The sequence below is a fragment of the Mirounga angustirostris genome, unplaced genomic scaffold, assembly GCF_029215605.1.
Source record: "Mirounga angustirostris isolate CCGP_5_RB_7025 unplaced genomic scaffold, mMirAng1.0.hap1 SCAF_3, whole genome shotgun sequence".
NCBI classification, from domain to species: Eukaryota; Metazoa; Chordata; class Mammalia; order Carnivora; family Phocidae; genus Mirounga; species Mirounga angustirostris.
The window spans coordinates 44,908,192-44,927,586 of record NW_026991711.1 but is presented as its reverse complement, the minus strand read 5'-3'; the positions used below and the strand labels follow the sequence as shown (position 1 = coordinate 44,927,586).

General features: G+C 35.2%; 1 protein-coding gene across 5 annotated transcripts in view; it reads right to left on the bottom strand.

Moving 5' to 3' along the window:
• The window catches only part of DIAPH3 (diaphanous related formin 3), a 486,464-nt gene that overhangs the window by 165,949 nt on the left and 301,120 nt on the right, over positions 1 to 19,395 (bottom strand). For all 5 annotated transcript variants that reach the window (XR_010409980.1, XM_064586024.1, XM_064586023.1 and 2 more), the window contains one exon: positions 16,455 to 16,620. Coding sequence is in view for 4 of the 5 variants with exons in the window: in XM_064586024.1 (XP_064442094.1) it covers positions 16,455 to 16,620 (166 nt within the window). In the remaining variant the exon portion in view is untranslated. The remainder of the gene's footprint in view (positions 1 to 16,454; positions 16,621 to 19,395) is intronic.

The window sequence follows — 19,395 nt, the reverse complement described above, 5'->3', positions numbered from 1 at the left end:
ATGGGATTGTGGTAAAGAAAAAGATGGGCAAATATTCAGAAATCAAAACTGTATTTCTTACTTGAGGGAAATGAGTAAGAGGAACCTACAAAAAATAAAAAATATATATATCATGTAGCTTATTTATTAAACTTATTAAAGTACAAAATTTTCTGATGTAAATTTTCTACTTTAATGACTGGATGCATTTCATTGAGAACATTTAATAGACAACCTATAACCAGACATAATTGCCACACCCTTTTAGTATTCCATTGGGCAAGAAGAAGTCAAAATTACTTCCTGGGACCTATAAAAATAATGTTTACATTTAAGGAATAAGCTCTGTATAGTTCTTAAAGCGGTTTTGTTTTATGGAAAATGCACTACTGATTTTCATTTAAAAGCCAATCTCATTTAAAACATATCTTATTCTGACACTATAACTACTAGAAGAATTTCAGGTGGAAAAATACCAACAGACAGCATAGAAATAGATATTTAGTCTGAAACTAATATCCCAGTTCAAACAGTAATTGGGAATTTTCTTTTATTCTAAATGTTGAGAAGCAAAAGCAGCTGAAAACAGAAAAGATGAACAGTTAGAAAGCCACAGTATTCTAGATACAACTGCCTCTTAGTAACTTCAATTCTAAATTCAAAGCTAGAAAGAAAAGTTAAAGATGAGCTATACATAAAGATAGCTGTAAGACATTGATTTTTTAATCCTCTCATTTTAACTTTTTATTTTTAGTATAGTTCACACATAATGTTATGTTAGTTTCAGGTGTACAACTTAGTGATTTGACAAGTCTATATACATTATGCTATGTTTCCCTTATTCTTGGCCTGGTTTTCTATTTAGTCAATTGGCAAATAAACTGCACCGCCACCAACTACTTTCAGCTCTGCAATGCCAAAACAATTTCTCTGGATGCTTGCAGAATGTTCCCGCGATAGCCTGGCACATGTTCGGGTCTGAAAGATCTGTGGGCAATGACCACAGACGGTTTTAAAACTTCAGTCACATTTTGACTGTTGGTTTCAAAGTTGTAATCAATAATTTACCTGAGCTCCTAAAGCTCACATGCATTTTATGGTAACAGCAGACTTTAAAATAGCTCTATAAAAATACATAGGTAGGCTAAAAAATAAGTGTACACAAGAATATAGATATGTCAAATATATGTACATATGTGTGTGTGTTCTAAAAAAAATGAGCTCACAATTATTTCCCACCTATAATTTGTTTTCTGCATAACAAGAACTTTGCCACGAGTTTCAATATACATTATAGCATCATACATTTTGTCCCAGAGAAACCAAAATGACTCAAAGCCAGTGAATTTCAATAAGCGCACACAAGTGTGTGTGTGTGTTTAGAATTAGAACAGTCTGGCAGAATACGCTGTGACTATTCTCCTAAACATTATCTCTGAGCTTTTTTTTTTTTTTTAAATTCATCTTTATTACAAACTTCTATGACTTGCTTTTTCCATTCAGCATTATATTTCTAAAACTCATTCACATTTTTATATAAAAATAGAACCTCATTTTCACCGCTTATAATATTAAGTCATTTTATTATTTACTCACCTATGGGTGGGATTTGAACTGCTTTGGATTTTTGGCTATGATGAACAATGCAGATACCAATATTTTTACACATGTCTCCCTGTACCTATGTGTAAGAGTTTTTTAATGGTAGATCCCATTAGTTCGTTCTTTTTTTTTTAAAAGATTTTATTTATTTATTAGAGAGAGAGCACATGAGAGGGGGGAGGGTCAGAGGGAGAAGCAGACCCCCCGCCGAGCAGGGAGCCCGATGCGGGACTCGATCCCGGGACTCCAGGATCATGACCTGAGCCGAAGGCAGTCGCGCAACCAACTGAGCCACCCAGGCGCCCCCATTAGTTCGTTCTTAAATCTGTTTAGAAATTGTTGATAGTTTCTTTAAGTGAAAGAGAACAGAACATTTTAGAATGTAACACAAGCAGTAAGTATTCTTTGTTGATGCTTTTTGTTTTTGTTCTAAGGAGTGCTGGGTCCCCCTGTAAAATATTGTTTGACAGTGTGGGTTATGACCAAAATAGTTTGAAAGCCGCTGCTCTCTCGGGTCGGAGGAGAGCTGGGTGATGAATAAAAGGAGAGGTTCCTCTTCAACCTTACTAGATGGTGTCAAAGCATTTCCTGAGTGGGTTGTGCCAAAAGATACAGCTACCGTCAGCACATGATCACAGCCTACATACTAACCAGATTGTTATCATCAGTCTTCTATTTGGTAAGCTTATAACGGTATCACATGGTGCTTTTAACTTGTATTTCTATGGTTACTAATTAGTTCAAGTTGCTTCTCACATGTTTATAAAACATTTGTATTTCTTACTCTGTGAAATGCCCATTGTATCTTTTACCCACTTTTCCATTAGGTTATCATTTTCTTAATTTGCAGTTCCTTAAATATCCTGGATAGTAATCTTTTGTCAGTTTATTTTATAAATAGATTTTGGATTTTAACTGTCATACTTCATTTACTTACGTAGTCTTTCAGTAAACAGAAGTTCTTAAACGTAGTCAAAAATATCTTTTCTATTACTGCTAGCACCTTTAGTAACTTATTTAAGAAATCCTTTCCTACTTCCAAGACAAAGAGATTCTTCTACACTTTCTTCTTCAAGTTTCAATGATGCTATTCACATTTTAGTACCTACTTTATCTGAAATCAATGTTTTTGAATGGTGTGAGGTGGAAACCCTATTTACTTTTTTCTATGAAGAGTTGAACCATAACTTTTCACAACTAACCCAGCCTTTGCCCACTGATTGGCAAAGGCCATCTCTTTTGGATTTGAAGTGGCCATATATGTGCTGTTGTTGGGGGCTATTTCAGTCCATCTGGTCAATATATCCCTGTTTGCATCAATAACACTGTCCTAAGTATTATAGCTTATGCTTGATTTTTCTTCTGTAGAATTGTCTTCACTCAGTCACCTATTTTTCAGAGCAAACTTACTGAAGTTTTTGAAAAGCCCTATTAGGATTTTGAACAGAATTGCTCTGATTCTGCAGATTTAGATAAAATTGGTATCTTTATAATAATGAGTCTTTATAAACATAATGTGGCTCTCCATTAACTTGGGCCTTTTTAAAGTCTTTTGGAAAAAAAATACACTTTTTCCATCCAGGGCTTAGACAGTTTATGTTCGATTTCTTTGTATTTTCTATTGTTCTTCTAAATGGTGCCTTTAAAAAAAATTATGATTTCTAATGTTTTGGAACTAATACACCTTTTTATATATTCCATTGATAAAATTTATTTCCAATAATCTTCTTGTGGCTTCCTTTTCGTATATTCATTGACAACCATAATGGATGGCTACTTGCTTATCAAATTTTCTACTTTGTATTTCTTTCTCGTTTTAATCATACTGCAGGAGTTAAATTCCCATTATTAGATTACGAGGGTTCTCTTTGTCGCTAGTTTTCTACTTAGGGGTAGAGGGTTTGACCGGTTTATTGTTCTTGTTTTAAAATCTGAACACACGTTGAATTTTATCAAATGTTTTCCTCAATCTATTTAAAGTCTTAATGCAGTGAATTATATTAATGGATATTCTAATATTAAACCACACTTTCATTTCTGGGATAAACTCAACTTGGACAGGAAGCATTTATTTTTTTTGAACATTTGGTCATTATGCATATATATTTATATTCTATCAGTTTAGAATAATCATTTCATTAAATTTGGTAAAACTCATCTGTAAAACTTTTTGGGCCAACTATTTAATTTGTTCAAAGATTCTAAATAAGTCATTAAATTAAAAATTAGTTATAAGCTTATTCAAGCTTTCTTTTTCTTTTAAAGTAGCTTTAATATGTAGTAATTTTTCTAGGAACTTACCTATTTCATCAACCTAATTCTGGCCTACAAATTTTATAGTATGCTTGTCTCTTTTTACTATCTTCTGCATCTGTAATTATAATCCTTGTTATATCAATATTTCCTTTTCCTTGATTAATCTTTTCAGAAATTTATCTAATTTTTTTTTTAAGATTTTATTTATTTGACAGAGAGAGAGTACAAGCAGGGGTAACAGCAAAGGGAGAGGGAGAAGCACACTCCCTGCTGATCAGGGAGCCCGATGTGGGGCTCCATCCCAGGACCCTGAGATCCTGACCTGAGCTGAAGGCAGACGTTTAACCGACTGAGCCACCCTGGTGCCCCCTAATTGTCTTTTCAAAATAATGACAATTCGGCTTTTCAAAAATTCTCTAAGTCCTTTTTCCTTCATTCCTTTATTATCTTATTTTTTCTAAAATTATACAATTCCTTTTTAACCTCTGAGGTCAGATGCTTACTTTAATATTCAGTCATTCCAATTTTTTAACATAAACACTTAGGGTATAAATTTCTTTATACCATTATCACTGCATTCCATAAATTCTGGAGTATTTTCAATAAGGTCTAATTTTTCTCTATGATTTCTTCCTTGACATGAGTAATTTCATGTAATTTTAGAATTTTCAAAACAGAGGTTTTGAAATTTCATCATTTTTCAAATTTTATTGCTAACTGCATATTACAGTAGTTAAGAAAGATGCAGCTTAGAAACTTATCAAGATTTCATTCATGGTCTCTAGTGCGTGATTACTTTGATAACAGCACCACTTATGATTGAGAAGTGTACTCTAATTGTTGAGTTGGGTTCTTTCTATATTAATCAAATCAACTCTATTAATTGAATTGTTTAAAGCTCCCATATCTTTAATGATATATCAATTAGAGAACTTTGTTGAAGTTTCCCAATATAATGCTAAATCTGTCGTTATTTCTAGAAATTATAAATTTTTACATGTCTGTTTTGGTGCTATGTTATTACGGTCATGCCAATTTTTGAATTGTATCTTTCTGATGAATTATGCTTTCTATCATGAAGTAACATTCCCTTGTCTTAAGTCCATTTTGTCTGTTATCAACATAGTTTCCCATTCTCTTTTGATTAATATTGTATTCATTAACTGTTCTGTTATTTCAAACTTTTGCACATATTTGGGTTATAGGTAGGTCTCAAACAGCATAAGGCTAGGTTCTGTTTATCCAATCTTAGTCTTCTAAAAATTTTATTATGATTTATAAAATATTTGTTTCTACCACCTTATATTAATCCTTTTATTGGTCCTCCTTTATGTGCCTTATTTATTTTCTTTGTATGTCTTTCTTGGTCCATTTCTCCCTCTGTGGTCTGGAACGTATACTGGATATATCTATCCTTTTACTGGTTATCCTTGTAATTTTATCACACAAATTAATTTTTTTTTTTTTAAGATTTTTACCCATCTATTCGACAGAGAGAGAGAGACAGCAAGAGAGGGAACACAAGCAGGGGGAGTGGGAGAGGGAGAAGCAGGCCTCCCGCCGAGCAGAGAGCCTGACGCGGGGCTCGATCTCAGGACTCCGGGATCATGACCTGAGCCGAAGGCAGCCGATTAATGACTGAGCCACCCAGGTGTCCCTCACACAAATTAATTTAACAAGACCTGCAAGTTCACTGATAGCTTTATCTCCCTTCTTCTCCTTTGAACAATACAGAAAGGATAAAACACCTGAACTCCAAACACCTTGTTCAATTTATTTCACAATTCTGTCCAGGAGTTAAGCTCTGTAACTCCTTTTCTATAAAACAAGTTAGACATTGTTTTACTGTATACTTTCTTTATATTTAGTTTCATAGTAGGTAGGCCTTCTTGTCTCTCAATTCTTTCTTTCTGAAGGAAAAAAACGTTGCTTCTTAAAATACATCCTTTAGAGGAGGGGTCAGCAAGCTACATTCATGGCTTGGCCAGCAGTTTTTGTAAATAGTTGTATTGGACATAGCCACACCCCCTCATTTACATACCACCTATGATGGCTTTTACAAAGCTACTGCAGAGCTGAGCAGTGTTAACATCTGGCCCATTAAACAGTTAGGCAATCACTGCTTTGGGAGATCCTTTAACAGAGAGATGTTCATGAAAAACAACCCTTTGCCCTTGAAGATTTCCCCAACTTTCTCACAAGACAGCCATGTTTTAAAATATCTGTTGTACTGTGGTGGGACTGATCTTTGAATCTCTATTATATTGTGAGAAAATTCTCACAAGTAGCTTCTTATAGAAGGCTGACCAACACAGAGATCTTTATTTCTTAAACACTTTTGTATAATGTGGCAATTCTTATACACTATATATATTTCTGGGTAACTTATACATGTGTGTTTTAGGATCCAAAGGTAAACAATTTAACACTGAACAGCCATATAGGGTCCTGGGCACTCACTCAAATAAGTGTGTTGACTGGATAATCAAGAATATAATAAAAAATACAGTAAGTATGACATTTCATTACTTTCAGAAATGATTTTTTAAAATCTGTTTATTATCGCTTCTTAGGAAGGCAGTAACATCGTTAGGAGGAAGAAATCTAAAGTCTTGTGTCTCAGTTTCCTCTTCTGTAAAATGGGCAAAATAACACCTACTTTACGGTGATATTTTAAGAATTAAGTGCCTGGCACACAGTAAAACCTATGTAAATGCAGCAATTATTAATAACATTAATAATATTACTAATTTACATTATTTCCATTACTATATCATTGGTGAAATGCCCCACACAATTATTTATCCAGCAACAATTCATGCAAGAGCCACTTTCTAGCTTGCATCGATTATATATGCTTCTATCAAGCATATGGGGGAGTGTCAATTTTCATAGTCCCTATGAGAATATAAATGTTTTCCATTTAGAGATGGTCACGTACACTGACTCAGTAGGAAATTCCTCCAAAGCATACATCTAATACAGCTGGATTACTTGGTAGGGAAGGTACAGAGGTGAATTAAATATGGGAGGCAAGATATACACTTGTTCTCGTCTAGCTATTTGCCACTAAAAATTTATATATTTATGTTTTCATACAGAGGTACACTGTTTTTAATACTTCTAAATCTAATATACTTTTTGAGATTTTATTCTGAAAAAGAGTTTAGTTTCCTAAAGTAGTTCTCCTCCAAAGTACTGCCTGCTTTTGAAATTAGACATTGATAAATTAACTTAAAAATGTGCCCAATGACACAACTCATTTTTTTCCTCAAAAGCAAAATTTAAAAAAATCAATGTGCATATTGCCTCCTTCCAAAAAAGTTTAGTAGTCTATATTCCAAATATACCTTTTCTTGTCAAGTGTATTAGTCTTATAAGAGAAGAATTGAAACACAAAAGAATAATTTTTCTTATAATTAATACCAGTCACAAAAGTCTTTACAAATATAAAACATACGTGACCTATTTGTCCATTTTCCATCAAGATTTTCTTTTGTAACTAAATACAAAATTTCCCCCACATGCAAAAAAAAGAAAAAAGAAAACCAAAAACAAAGCCAAACAATGGAATGTAACTACTGTGTGGAAAATGAGTTATTCTTAGAAGTCCCTATTTGCAATACTTATAAGTAGATGCTTTAGAGAGGAATCTAGAATGACAGTAAAAATTAATTTCTCTGCTATTACCAAATTCAATGATGAAATGTTATCAATGAGAATAGGAGAGCATTATATACTCTAAACTGGCACAAACAATTCGTCATCTTAACATTCAGTATAAGGTGTTATTAGTTGAACTTTTCATGACCATGAAACTTACGAAAATGGGAAACTATCCTTTGAGAATGTCCCCCCAAGAATGTGCAGGTGCTGATGATTATTAAACTATTTCAGCTTCAAGTTGCTCTCTTTGGTAAAATCAGTTTCAGATGAAACAGCAAATTACCTATAAGCTTATCAGGAACTTAACATTATTGAGCCTATATAACTCCTATATAACGCCAATGAATTTGTTGGTGATTCTCTCACACATTTGGCAAAATTCTCAAATAAATGAGATAGTTCAACCTATTCTACAACTTCTTTAACAGAAAAAGTATGGAATATTCACAATTATGATTTCCCAAAGTACAACTTGATTTTCCATTAAGTGTGTTTTCTTCCTTTGTGCTCTGAAGTGATATAGTAGTATAAAAATACTTTTTATCCCGCAATTGTGAGGCTTAGATAAAGGCATAGCTAGGCACAAGACGGTAGTCATGAAGTGTACTGCTTAAAGGGAGGCTTGGTGATAGGGTAGTTTTGTTTGTTTGTTTTTGAGCTACTGCTAATCACCTCTTCAAGGAAAACATCCAACTAAAGGACTACAACATTCCATGTAAACCTGGTAATGTTTAAAACATAACATTAGGGGCGCCTGGGTGGCTCAGTTGGTTAAGCGACTGCCTTCGGCTCAGGTCATGATCTGGAGTCCCGGGATCGAGTCCCGCATCGGGCTCCCTGCTCGGCGGGGAGTCTGCTTCTCCCTCTGGCCCTCCTCCCTCTCATGCTCTCTGTCTCTCATTCTCTCTCTCTCAAATAAATAAATAAAATCTTAAAAAAAAAAAAAAACATAACATTAAAAGTAGCCTTAAGTCAACAGTGTGTGCACTCTCTCTCGTTCAGAATGTAGAGGACCAGTATATCTGATGTATAAAGAGCATGCCATTTTATTCATTTTTGTTTGTGGTGTCCTAGTTTAATGTTGTCTTCTCAATTACATGGGTTAATATACTTATTATTATGTATTATTTTATTTCTTTTCCCTCCATTGTCTATCAACAGTTGACCTTATCATTTTATTAGAATAATCCAGTCTTTATCTTTTGCTAATATTATTTCAGTGAACAAAATATTTAAAAAGTAAAAGGGAAGTACAAATTACCAGTCATTTAATCATATAGAACATGTCGTCAGATGGACTTGTAACCCCACTGAGGAAGGCATAGTAAGAATAAAACCTATCAGTAAAGAGAAAATTTAAGTCAATTAGTCTAGCTGTGTTTTTACTGTGAAAAGGCTAAAAAAGTAAAGATTAGAAGAACACATCAGAATTATTTTCAAGGTTGTACACCCAAAATATTCAGCACCTGGAATAGCTCTAATTCCTTAAAAAAATCAGATGCTAAAGGATATAAAGAAAACATCCTATAGTTAAAATGTTTGTTTTGTTCTACATTTGGAGCTTTATACCTCCCAGTATGATCTCAGAATAGCAATACTGCCACTAAAGACTTTTTTTAAGCTGTAAACTCACCAAAACAAGCAAGAAGAGAAGATATTTCCTACAATAATTACACAAGTGGGCTCAACATCCAACCACGGGACTTTTACATGCTTTTCATTGCTCTGATAACATCATGAGTCAATCTACAAGATTTAAGGAGCACACAGGAAAAGCTTAGTGCTTCGGAGTTCCTGTTGGTCAGCTAGTTAGTCCATACAATGGTCATCAGAAATGACATTTAATGTTGACAAGCATCAAATTTAAATAATTTTATTTAAAATATTTAATTAAAAATTATTTAAAATAATAAATTTAAATAATCAGTTCTGTTCTGGTTGTCCTCTTTACCAAGAAAATTTTATACTAAAAATATCCCCTCATTGGATGATTTCATTTTTGTTTGGCAAATCACTACTTTAATCTCAGTATTCAGTAGAAGAATAAATTATATTTGATCAACTCATGCAGCAAGATTAAATGAGTTATAACTGATTTTATATTTGTTCACTACACAGTGTATTTCAACTGTATGAACCAAAAATTAACTTAAAGTCTTCAAGTAGCATGAATGATGGATCTTTAACAGGATGAAACATAACAAGCAAAATTGTAGAAGTAATCTAAAACGGAGCTATTGATGAAAAATGTTATTTAGTTCAAAAAATCTATGTGGAAGCATAAAATAAAAAAGGGACACAATACTTAAAATATCGATCCTGTTATAATGACATGGCAAAGGTGAAAATCACTTCTATTCTTTGTAGATAGTTAACTTGTTTTGAGGGTGCATGTACATCATGTCATTTGATCTTCAATATGGAACACCCCTAAGGAACACATGGTATTTTTAACAGAAAACAGGCTCAGTAAGGTTAAGTAACTTGCCCATAGTTCTAACACCCCGGGTGCTCTGATGCCAGAACATGCACTCTCAGCCATGGCCGTCTTCCCAAAAATAAGGCAGATGGTAAAATACCACTCTTAAAAACAAGCAGCAAGGGTGAGGCTTCCTGTAGGCCAAGTTCATAAATCACTTAAGATTTGAAGACATGAGAGTGAATTCTTCCTCTGTGATTGTCATTACACAATTCAGATGGGAGGTATGCATGCGGGGAAGGAAGTTTAGGGAGGAACTGATTGGACTTTAGGGACAAGAAAAACTGCAAAGTTCAGCACATACACCCAAACCCAGTGCACGAAAAAGAAAAAACCTAAGAGAGGCTACCCCACCTCTTGTGTATGCATAAGTAATCCCTTGTAAGGCAGGGATTGTTTTTCTCACCCTCAAAATCCTAACCGGAAAGTGGGGTGCCCAGATATACAGGTCTGAGAAATGACAATGAAGGATGTCCAGTGATCTTTTTCAGTACTTTACAATCCCTACAGAAAATGTTCATGTGCTCAGAAAAGGAACTACACGAACCAAAAAAGTCTGACTTCTTTAAGTGTAATCATGCCAATTCTGTATGGGAATATATGAAATAGGAAACTCAGACAGTCATCACAGTGGTTACATATGTCTAATTAAACAGAAAATTGACAGAAAGAGATCTGTAAATAAAGAGAAAACACTGGTGGCTGTCAGAGGGGAGGGGGCTGGGAGGACAGGCAAAATGGGTGAAGGGAAGTGGGAGATACAGGCTTCCAGTTATGGAATGAAGAGGTCATGGGGACGAAAGATACAGCATGGGGAATATAGTCAATGACGTTCTGTCATAACAGATGGTAGCTACACTTGTGAGCACAGCATAATGTAGAGAGGTGCTGGAAGTTGTGCACCTGAAACTAATGTAACATGGTGTATCAATTATACTTCAAATACACAGAAAAATGCCATATTCTTAATAAGTATAATTGGGTAGGAAAATTGTTTTCAAACATGCTATCTATAAGGGAACAAATAACAAAGGAGAGCCAGGAGGGGAAGCATTCAGAAGTATTTCTCTAAGATGAAGTTGTTAAGTAAAATAAACAAGGTGTCAGAGGAAATTTGCTTAAGGAGTTAAGAGTGTTGTTGCACTATGCTAATAATTCTGGTTAAAGAGAGAGAATAGCAAAAGAACTTTCAATGACGAAAAAGGAAAGCATCACCAAGATAAGAAACGAAAATGTTAAAGAAGAGACCGCATATTTCAGGTGTGAGTGAAGGCACTTTGAGCAAAATTCTCTAATACAAATATAAGTGGGAAGTGGGGCCAGCACAAACATTATGCTTCAAGGCCATAGGGCCCAACGAGACACATGAAAATTAGGTTTAAACTCAAAGGACCAACATGAACATGCTATAGCTGTGAGGTAGCATAAAGGCAGGGGGTGGAGGGTCCTAGTAAAAGCCAACAAGAATTCCATAATGGGCTCAATTCATCCAGTAGAAGCATCACCTCTGTGAGTAATGGGTACATTGTTAATGGCATGAAACAATGTGCCTAAAACCAATCACGAGTGGAAAACGATGATTATCGTTCTACAACACTATACAGGTGAAGGCATGAACTTCACTTGATGAAGCCTAATGCCTGGGAGGACACTGATGTACTCAGCCTACAGTGTGGGGTCAAGTATTCCCACCTAGTATCTCCAATTTGAACTCCATGGTTCCCATGAGTCCTACAGGAAACAAAGATCTATTACAGAAAGGTGCTGACTCTTTACCCACCCTCACCCCAGCCTTGGGGTACATTAATAATCCTCTCATTTTAAAAGAGAACATCTGATGCTTTGAAATAGAACCAGACCAGCATACATTCTTCTACCATGAACACATCAATGTAGACAGAAAGTTATTCTATCAAGGAGTGAAGAAATAAAGTAGGTCTTGTGCGGATTCCTTCTAGTAAGTTATCAAAAATGCCCTTAAAAATCACATTTTAACAATTCTCCCAAACTCTCTGAGCACCAGTCTACTTGGAAATATTTTTCGAAAGTACAGGCTTTGGAGTCAGGCAGGCTTCCATTCAAATCCTAGCCCCTACCAATTCTGAAGCCTTCTGCAAAGGCACTGAGATTCTCTACCCCACAGTTACTGCACAGGTGACATTCTGTCCCTCACGAGAACACTGGGAAGACAAAGTTGGAGGACACGTGTAAAGCATCTAGTGTGGAGTCTAGCAAGAAGCAGGCACTTAACTGGTAGCAGATGTTTCTGGATTCATCTTGTTGAAGATGGTAATAAAAATAAAGCTAAATAAGATGACAATGAAAACTTACTCCTTATCTCTTGGAAATTGATCAGTAGTTCTAAATAGAAACTATCTACCTAGAGTAGATCATTAAAACAACATATTAATTGCCGCTTGAGAATCTCCAAGTCGAAAGGAGGTGAGGTAAGCTGCACAATGAGCAGGTGCTCCTCAAAGTTACGTGATTGTGGAACTTTTCTCCCTTGGTCTACACGGCTTGAGGCAGCAGTCTAGAACAGATATTCCTTTAGCTATTGTGTAGGGGCTCTCAGAAAGGAAAGGAAAAAAATAAATAAATAAAAGAACCTGAACAGCTACATCTAAACAAAGTAGTTAAAAGATCTTAGTGACTCTGGTAAGAGATTACATGGGTTGGTAAAAGGTATAGTAAAGGGTTTTAAATAGAAATGAGCCAGGCTTTAATTGCTTAAGAGTAAATTCTGGGGCAATTCTAAAATATAAATATTTTTGGATACATTATTCACAAACCAATCACTACTAAAAATAAAAGGAGCCACATTTGTACTTTGGGGAGGTATTAAGTTTCAGATTAGTCCTGTTAGCCATTTAAATGTAATTGCCATATTTAATAGGAATTAATAGAGTTCAGCCATATGCTGCATAGACTGGTACAAGACTCCCCGGGTTAGCCCCTCAGCTCCGTCAATTGCTGGCACGTCACAATCTCTCTAAGCCTCAGCTTTCTCATCTGTAAAATCAGAGTAACAACAGTATGGATACCACATCTGGTTATTGTTAGGGTTAAATGAATGAATAGGGCACCTGGCACTTGCTAGCACTATATGTATTAGCTATTAAATCCTGGCCCCCATTGTAGATGAGACTATCTATTACCCAACAAATTTGTCTATTTGTTGAGTAATAGATAAATGCCATGAATTACACTAGAGAAACAAAGGTAAGCAAGATAGTCACAGGTCTTAACAGATGAAGTGAAGTCTCAGCAGAGAGCAGAAGGGTGAGTATAGTAATTTTGCAGGGCAAAATACGGACAGAATGCTCCAGGCATAGGGAACCATAAGTAGAATGATCTGAACTTGGGAGAGAACATTCCATGGAAAACAGCCATAGTTTTGGGGGCGGGGAGTGGGGGTAGGTATGGAATGAGGACAGTGGTTCCAACTCCATGTTTAATAATACAAAATGGATCTCCACTTTAATGGTAAAATTTGCTCATTCATGACCAGGAGTATTCCTAAATACCAGTGGATGAAATAACAATATAAACATATCTCACCAGGATTTTCTCAAAAAGAGATTGTATTGATATGCCTTTCCAGAACAGACTTTCAACACATTAAAGTTCTACATCTGTTGCTAAAATTTTCACACTGATTCAGTGAGGTTAACTGGATTTTCAAAGTTGAATAGTGTGGAATTAAATAGCAACATAAGAGATCAGGAGAATTTGACAAAACAAAACATTTGTCAAAAATTTTTGCCAATATTGACACTGTCATCTTTTTAAACATACACTGTCTAAAATTCAAGCAGCATAACCATATTTACCAGAAAGGAAGAAAGAATAAAATTTGTGTGCCAAATTTCACTACCTTGATATAGCCACTTCCCTTACAGTCTTCTTTGTGTCTATTTTTACCCAAAAGAAAATTTCCTCTCCAAATTATTCATTTAAATAAAATATATTTTTTATATTTAGCTCTAATGAGGTTAATTCAGTACAATGTGCATATGTGTGTGTGACAGCTTCTACTTCTAGGACCCATGTGAACTCTGAAATAGACAAAGTGTAGCTGTCACTCTATTACCCCCCTCTTTTGAATGCTTCTCCAGTCAAACACTTTCTCCCTCTGCCCACCACTTAGTAATACAATGACCAAGTTACCCCCAGAATGCCCAAAGCCCTCCAATCCTACCAGATCTTAGGAAAATTGGGAATTAGACTTGATTCAAATGTCGATCTAAATGCTTAAAAAAAGTACAGCCTTGGTTTCATTAGAAAACCCTTCCTATGCCAGTGATCTTATTTGTAAAATAGAACACAAGCTATAAAATGTGAGAAGGAGCACTACATAGCATTTAATTGTACAGGCTCTTGGAGGAAGCCTGTATGGGCTCAAATCCTAGTTCTACCATTTTATAGCCTAATGAAATTAAGCCAGATACACTCCATCTTTGTGCCACAGAGGGATGGTAACAGTGATAGTTGGAAAACTATTATGAAGATTGACTGAGATAACATACATAAGGCATTTGAAAGACTATCTGGTTCACGGAACACTCATTATATGATAGGTGTTATTATTTCATATATCTATTTTATACTTTTATGCATAATTGTGTTAAGGGTCCCCAAGACCACCCACCAGTTTGATAATTTGATGGAAGGACTCAGAACCCAGAAAAGCTCTTGTACTCATGGTTACAGTTTATTACAGTGAAAGGGCACAGATTAAAATCACCACTGACTTCTCCCAGAGGAGTTTCATTATTCTAGCAATGATGTGTGACAATACATATGAAGTACTGCCAACCAAGGGAACTCTCCCATGCCTTGGTGTCAAGAGTTTTTATTGGGAAGGTCAGTCACATAGGCATGGACCTTCCACATGGACAACCTTAGCTACTTAGTCTCTAGCCTCCTATAGAGGAGAAACTGAACAGTGCACTCCAGGGCTTCAGGTGAACAAGAACAGGTACTCACCATAAGTCACAATTCTAGCAAAACCTATCTATAGTTTGGTCCAAGGCCCCAGGCATAAAAAAAACATCCTTATGAGACAGCATATTCCACGGGCTTACAGGTGATCTCCCAGGAGCCAATGGAGGGCTAGTATTTTCTTTGAAATATGCAGGGTTGAAATACCTCAAGACTATTAAGTTAATCCTTCACTGCACACTGATTTATTAAACAACTACCATGTGCAAGGAGCTGTGATAAATACTTAATATATATTAGCTGGTTTAATAAACACTCTTATGAGAAAGGAACGAGTATTTCTATTTATTTGGGAACTGAGGCTCAGGAAGGTTACAGCAGTTCACAGTCACATAACTAGTATGGAGTCCAAACCTAGTTCTCCCAGACTCCAAAACCTATGCTACTTCCACTAAGCCATGTTGCCTCGTAAGATATAAAAGTTAAATATACTGTACAATATATCACAGATATAGGCATATATTTATCAATCAAATCCACTTCTTCCACTTCTGGTAGTGAAAAACTAAAGAATCATCTTGAATTTGCGAAGGGAAAAAACTAAAGCTATGAGCAAATGTGTATTTATTACAGACTAGTTTTCCTTTAAAATACTGAGTTTTTATTAAAGGACTATCTCATAACCAAGTGATTATAACCAAGTCCAATAAATTCAGCACTAAATTTTTCCTGAGAGTAAAAAGAACCACTTCTTTAAAATTCAAGCTTTTTTCTTTACCCTTCGAAACTTTTTAATCCCTACAAACATTTGCTGAAATAGAGAAATGACTTACCCATCTATTAAGAATAACATAATTTTTTGTTGCAGAAATGTATCACCAGTTTCCCCAGGGAGGCAAAAATGCTTTCTCACTTTAATATGTGTGTGGTTTTTTTCCTCATCTAATCAGCTAATACTTTTCAAAAGATCTTTTTAATGCCTAAATGAAAGGATTCCACATCAAAGACCTGACCTCCCTATTAAAGTATCTAAAGGAAACCCTAGGAATGTAAAATCCATTCAAAGGCAAGTCACAGGTAGCTTATTGTACAATGCATTAAGAAAAGAAAAGGGGGGAAAAAAAGGCTTCATAAAAGCTTCATGGAATTTGGTAAAATTATACCACAAAAATACAAATTGAGCTTAAGTATAAAGAAACAAATTCATAGCCAAAAACAGATTACAAAAGTGTTCTATAATTGGCCAGGAGGGGAGTCTTTATGAAAAATTTTAGAATTTGTCACATTTTCAATCAAAATTTCTGATTACAGCTTAATGTTGGGAAGGCCAAAAAGAGCACAAACCGCACATTTTTCAATAGTATTAAAATTTGAAATTTTTAAAGCTAACTTTCAACATCGGGAAAGTAGATTTTATTTTACTACAGACAACAAGAGTGTAATAAAGTAATGAGATTAAAGTAATAATCGATGCGATAGTATAGACACAGACACCTTTTCAAAAAACAAATTAAAATTTTTAACATACCATGAATGTGGTTCTGAAGTTATTCAAGTCATTTAAAAAGTCTTCCACAGACATCTTCTTCACATCAATGGCGTAGTATCCCATCATATTCTGGTATGACTTCTCCATATTTTCATGTAACTTAAAAAGTTTCTCGTATTGTTCTTTTGCACTGATAACAAAGCTGTATGTTATAGTTAAGGGATTCAGAAACTTACAATGTTTTAGAAAAAATAAACAAACCCGTGAGTCCAAAGTGCCAAAACTACCTCTAACAGTTCACTGTTCTTATAACTAAATCTATCCTGTACAGTGGTGAAATCTTAAATTCAATTTCTTAACTGTCACAGTTATCAGAAAAGCTAAATATTTATTTAATATTTTTCTTTTACAATTGAGTTTAACGAAATTCTACTTCCAATTTGCGGATCTATGTTATTCAGATCATGCAGTATGATTTAAATTATAGCTCAGTAGCTAAAATTGAGTAATTTCGACGATACTGAAATCAACTACATGGGCACTGAACATACAGGTTAAGTTGGATGACTAGGGTCAATTTCAGGCTCCTACACCTGGAGGTAGATGGCTGTGGGCAGTGCCTTATTCTCTCTGTGCTACAATTTCCTCATCTGTAAAATGGGAATGAGAATACCACCCATTTTACAGGGCTGTTGCGAGGACTAAGTGAGTTAATAATGCAAAGTTCTTAGAGAAATGAATAGCACTTAGTAGTAAATGTAATCACTTAGTATTTTTATTGCCCACTTACTCATTTTAAGCTTTAAGTTTCTAAGATCAATCCAAAATAAATTAAGAGTTACACTAGAAACTTCAAATATTATGTAACTTCATGTTTTAACTTCCCTTTGGAAAATTGGTACATATATTCTATGCATTGCATGTTTTAAAATTATGATCTGGCACATAAACCTTCACATACAGAAATGTTCTTTTCTCATTTATTATGACAACACAATTCAAAGCACACTGATTTTCAGAAGACTAATAGTGAGAACATAGTGATGGCATTAGAAAACATTTTTTAAACCATAGCATTTCCTTTGTAGTGTGACAAATCACTAATGCGGTTAGATATACCATACCTCATTCTAAAAAGATGACTGCTAAGAGTATCATTCACAATCCTCTATGGCTCCTTTAAACTGGGACTTTTAAAGAAACGGAACACATAGAATTAAGCTTATCAAAGCCATCTTACTGTCTCTAATGTAAGAAAATAAACATATTAGTATAATTTTTTAAAAAGTCAGTAATAAGAATAACTAGATTCAGACCAAGAAAAGAAAACCAAACATGGAATGTTTATAACCTAAAGGAAAGATTTTCCACAATTTCAAAAGATAGGATTCCTCTGATCAGGGTATCCTCCAGTGGAAGATAAAATAAGGAAACTGATCTGGGCCCTTTATTTTGAGAGAGAAAGAGGCAGCCTTGCTGCCAGATGGGTGGTGAAATCCAAGGGGCATGGAAAATTTCTACCAATTGGAACCCAAGCTCCCCAAAAGGAAAGGCATCCCAGTCAATCACAGCTCACTTGTACCCATGTCTAGGGTCAGACCACAGATCACTTACTACCCTTCTATGCTAGTTCCTTTTTCTCCTTCTTTTCCCCGCCATACAATGCTCTTCTTACTTTTATATATAGTATTTTAGGAAAAAAAAGAACAAACTAGAACGTAGGAAGTCTGGATTCTAATGCAAGAGTTGATATTTTTTAACAACCTTAAGAAAATCTATAGATCTTTCTGTGGCTATCAACTGAATAGCAAAATGCTTCCTTATATTTTCTAGAATCTAGATCAGAATAGCAGCAGTGGTTGATGAGTGGTTGATGAATTTATGTGTGGTATCATTTCTTAATGCTTAAATAACAAAAGATTTTCTATAATTACTCAAATCACAAAATCGTAAGAAATTGTAACAATACAGCCACACGGGACAGATTTCCAATCACTTTGTCTTAGGAAATATCCATATTCATGAAATATTATAAAGTGAATTTATGTAAATTAAATAAACCACATTTGAAACACATTCAGGAACTAACATTAAATGGACCATATGGTGATTCATTTGTAATGTGAAATAATCATTCCTTCATTTATATAGTAAGGTCAGAAATCAACACTGGCCTATTTATTCAATCTATAACTCTCACCTAAAATTATTTATGTCCCAGATACAGACTATATGCATATGGATTATTTATATATCCTCAACTCTTTTTTTTTTTTTTAAAGATTTTATTTATTTATTTGAGAGAGAGAGAACACATGAGAGGGGATAGGGTCAGAGGACGAAGCAGACTCCCTGCCGAGCAGAGAGCCCAATGCGGGACTCGATCCAGGGACTCCAGGATCATGACCTGAGCCGAAGGCAGTCGCTTAACCAACTGAGCCACCCAGGCGCCCTATATATCCTCAACTCCTGTCTAAAAGAGAAACTGTTTTCTGCCTTTGCTTGTCCAAACCTATCATTCAAAGCTTCCTTCAATTCTTCCTCTTCCACAAAGCCGCCTTCTCTCATCTCTACGGCTATAAATTCGTTCCACTGACCACAGTATTTGTAATCCATTGTAGTCTGCTGCAACAGAGTTTTTCCTTCTAGTCCAATTCCCTACTCGTGCTTTGCTCCTGCTACATTTCTAGAGGATGGTCACCTCTGACGGTCAGCCTCTTCTGTAGATGCCCTGTTCCATCTGCTTGGCGGCTGCATTAAGTATACTCGCCTGCCACTACATTGGTGCCAATTATTCATTTTCCCCTAGTGTGCCATCATTCTTAAACTTTGGTGGCAAGGGTTAACAGCCCCCCTCAAAAGTGCGATGAAAGCCATGGAACTTCCATTCAAAAAATTTCACATCTACGCATTCACACACATACATTTGGGATGTAATGCTAAGGGTTAATAGAGTCCCTGAAAAGTAGGCGTGCTGGAC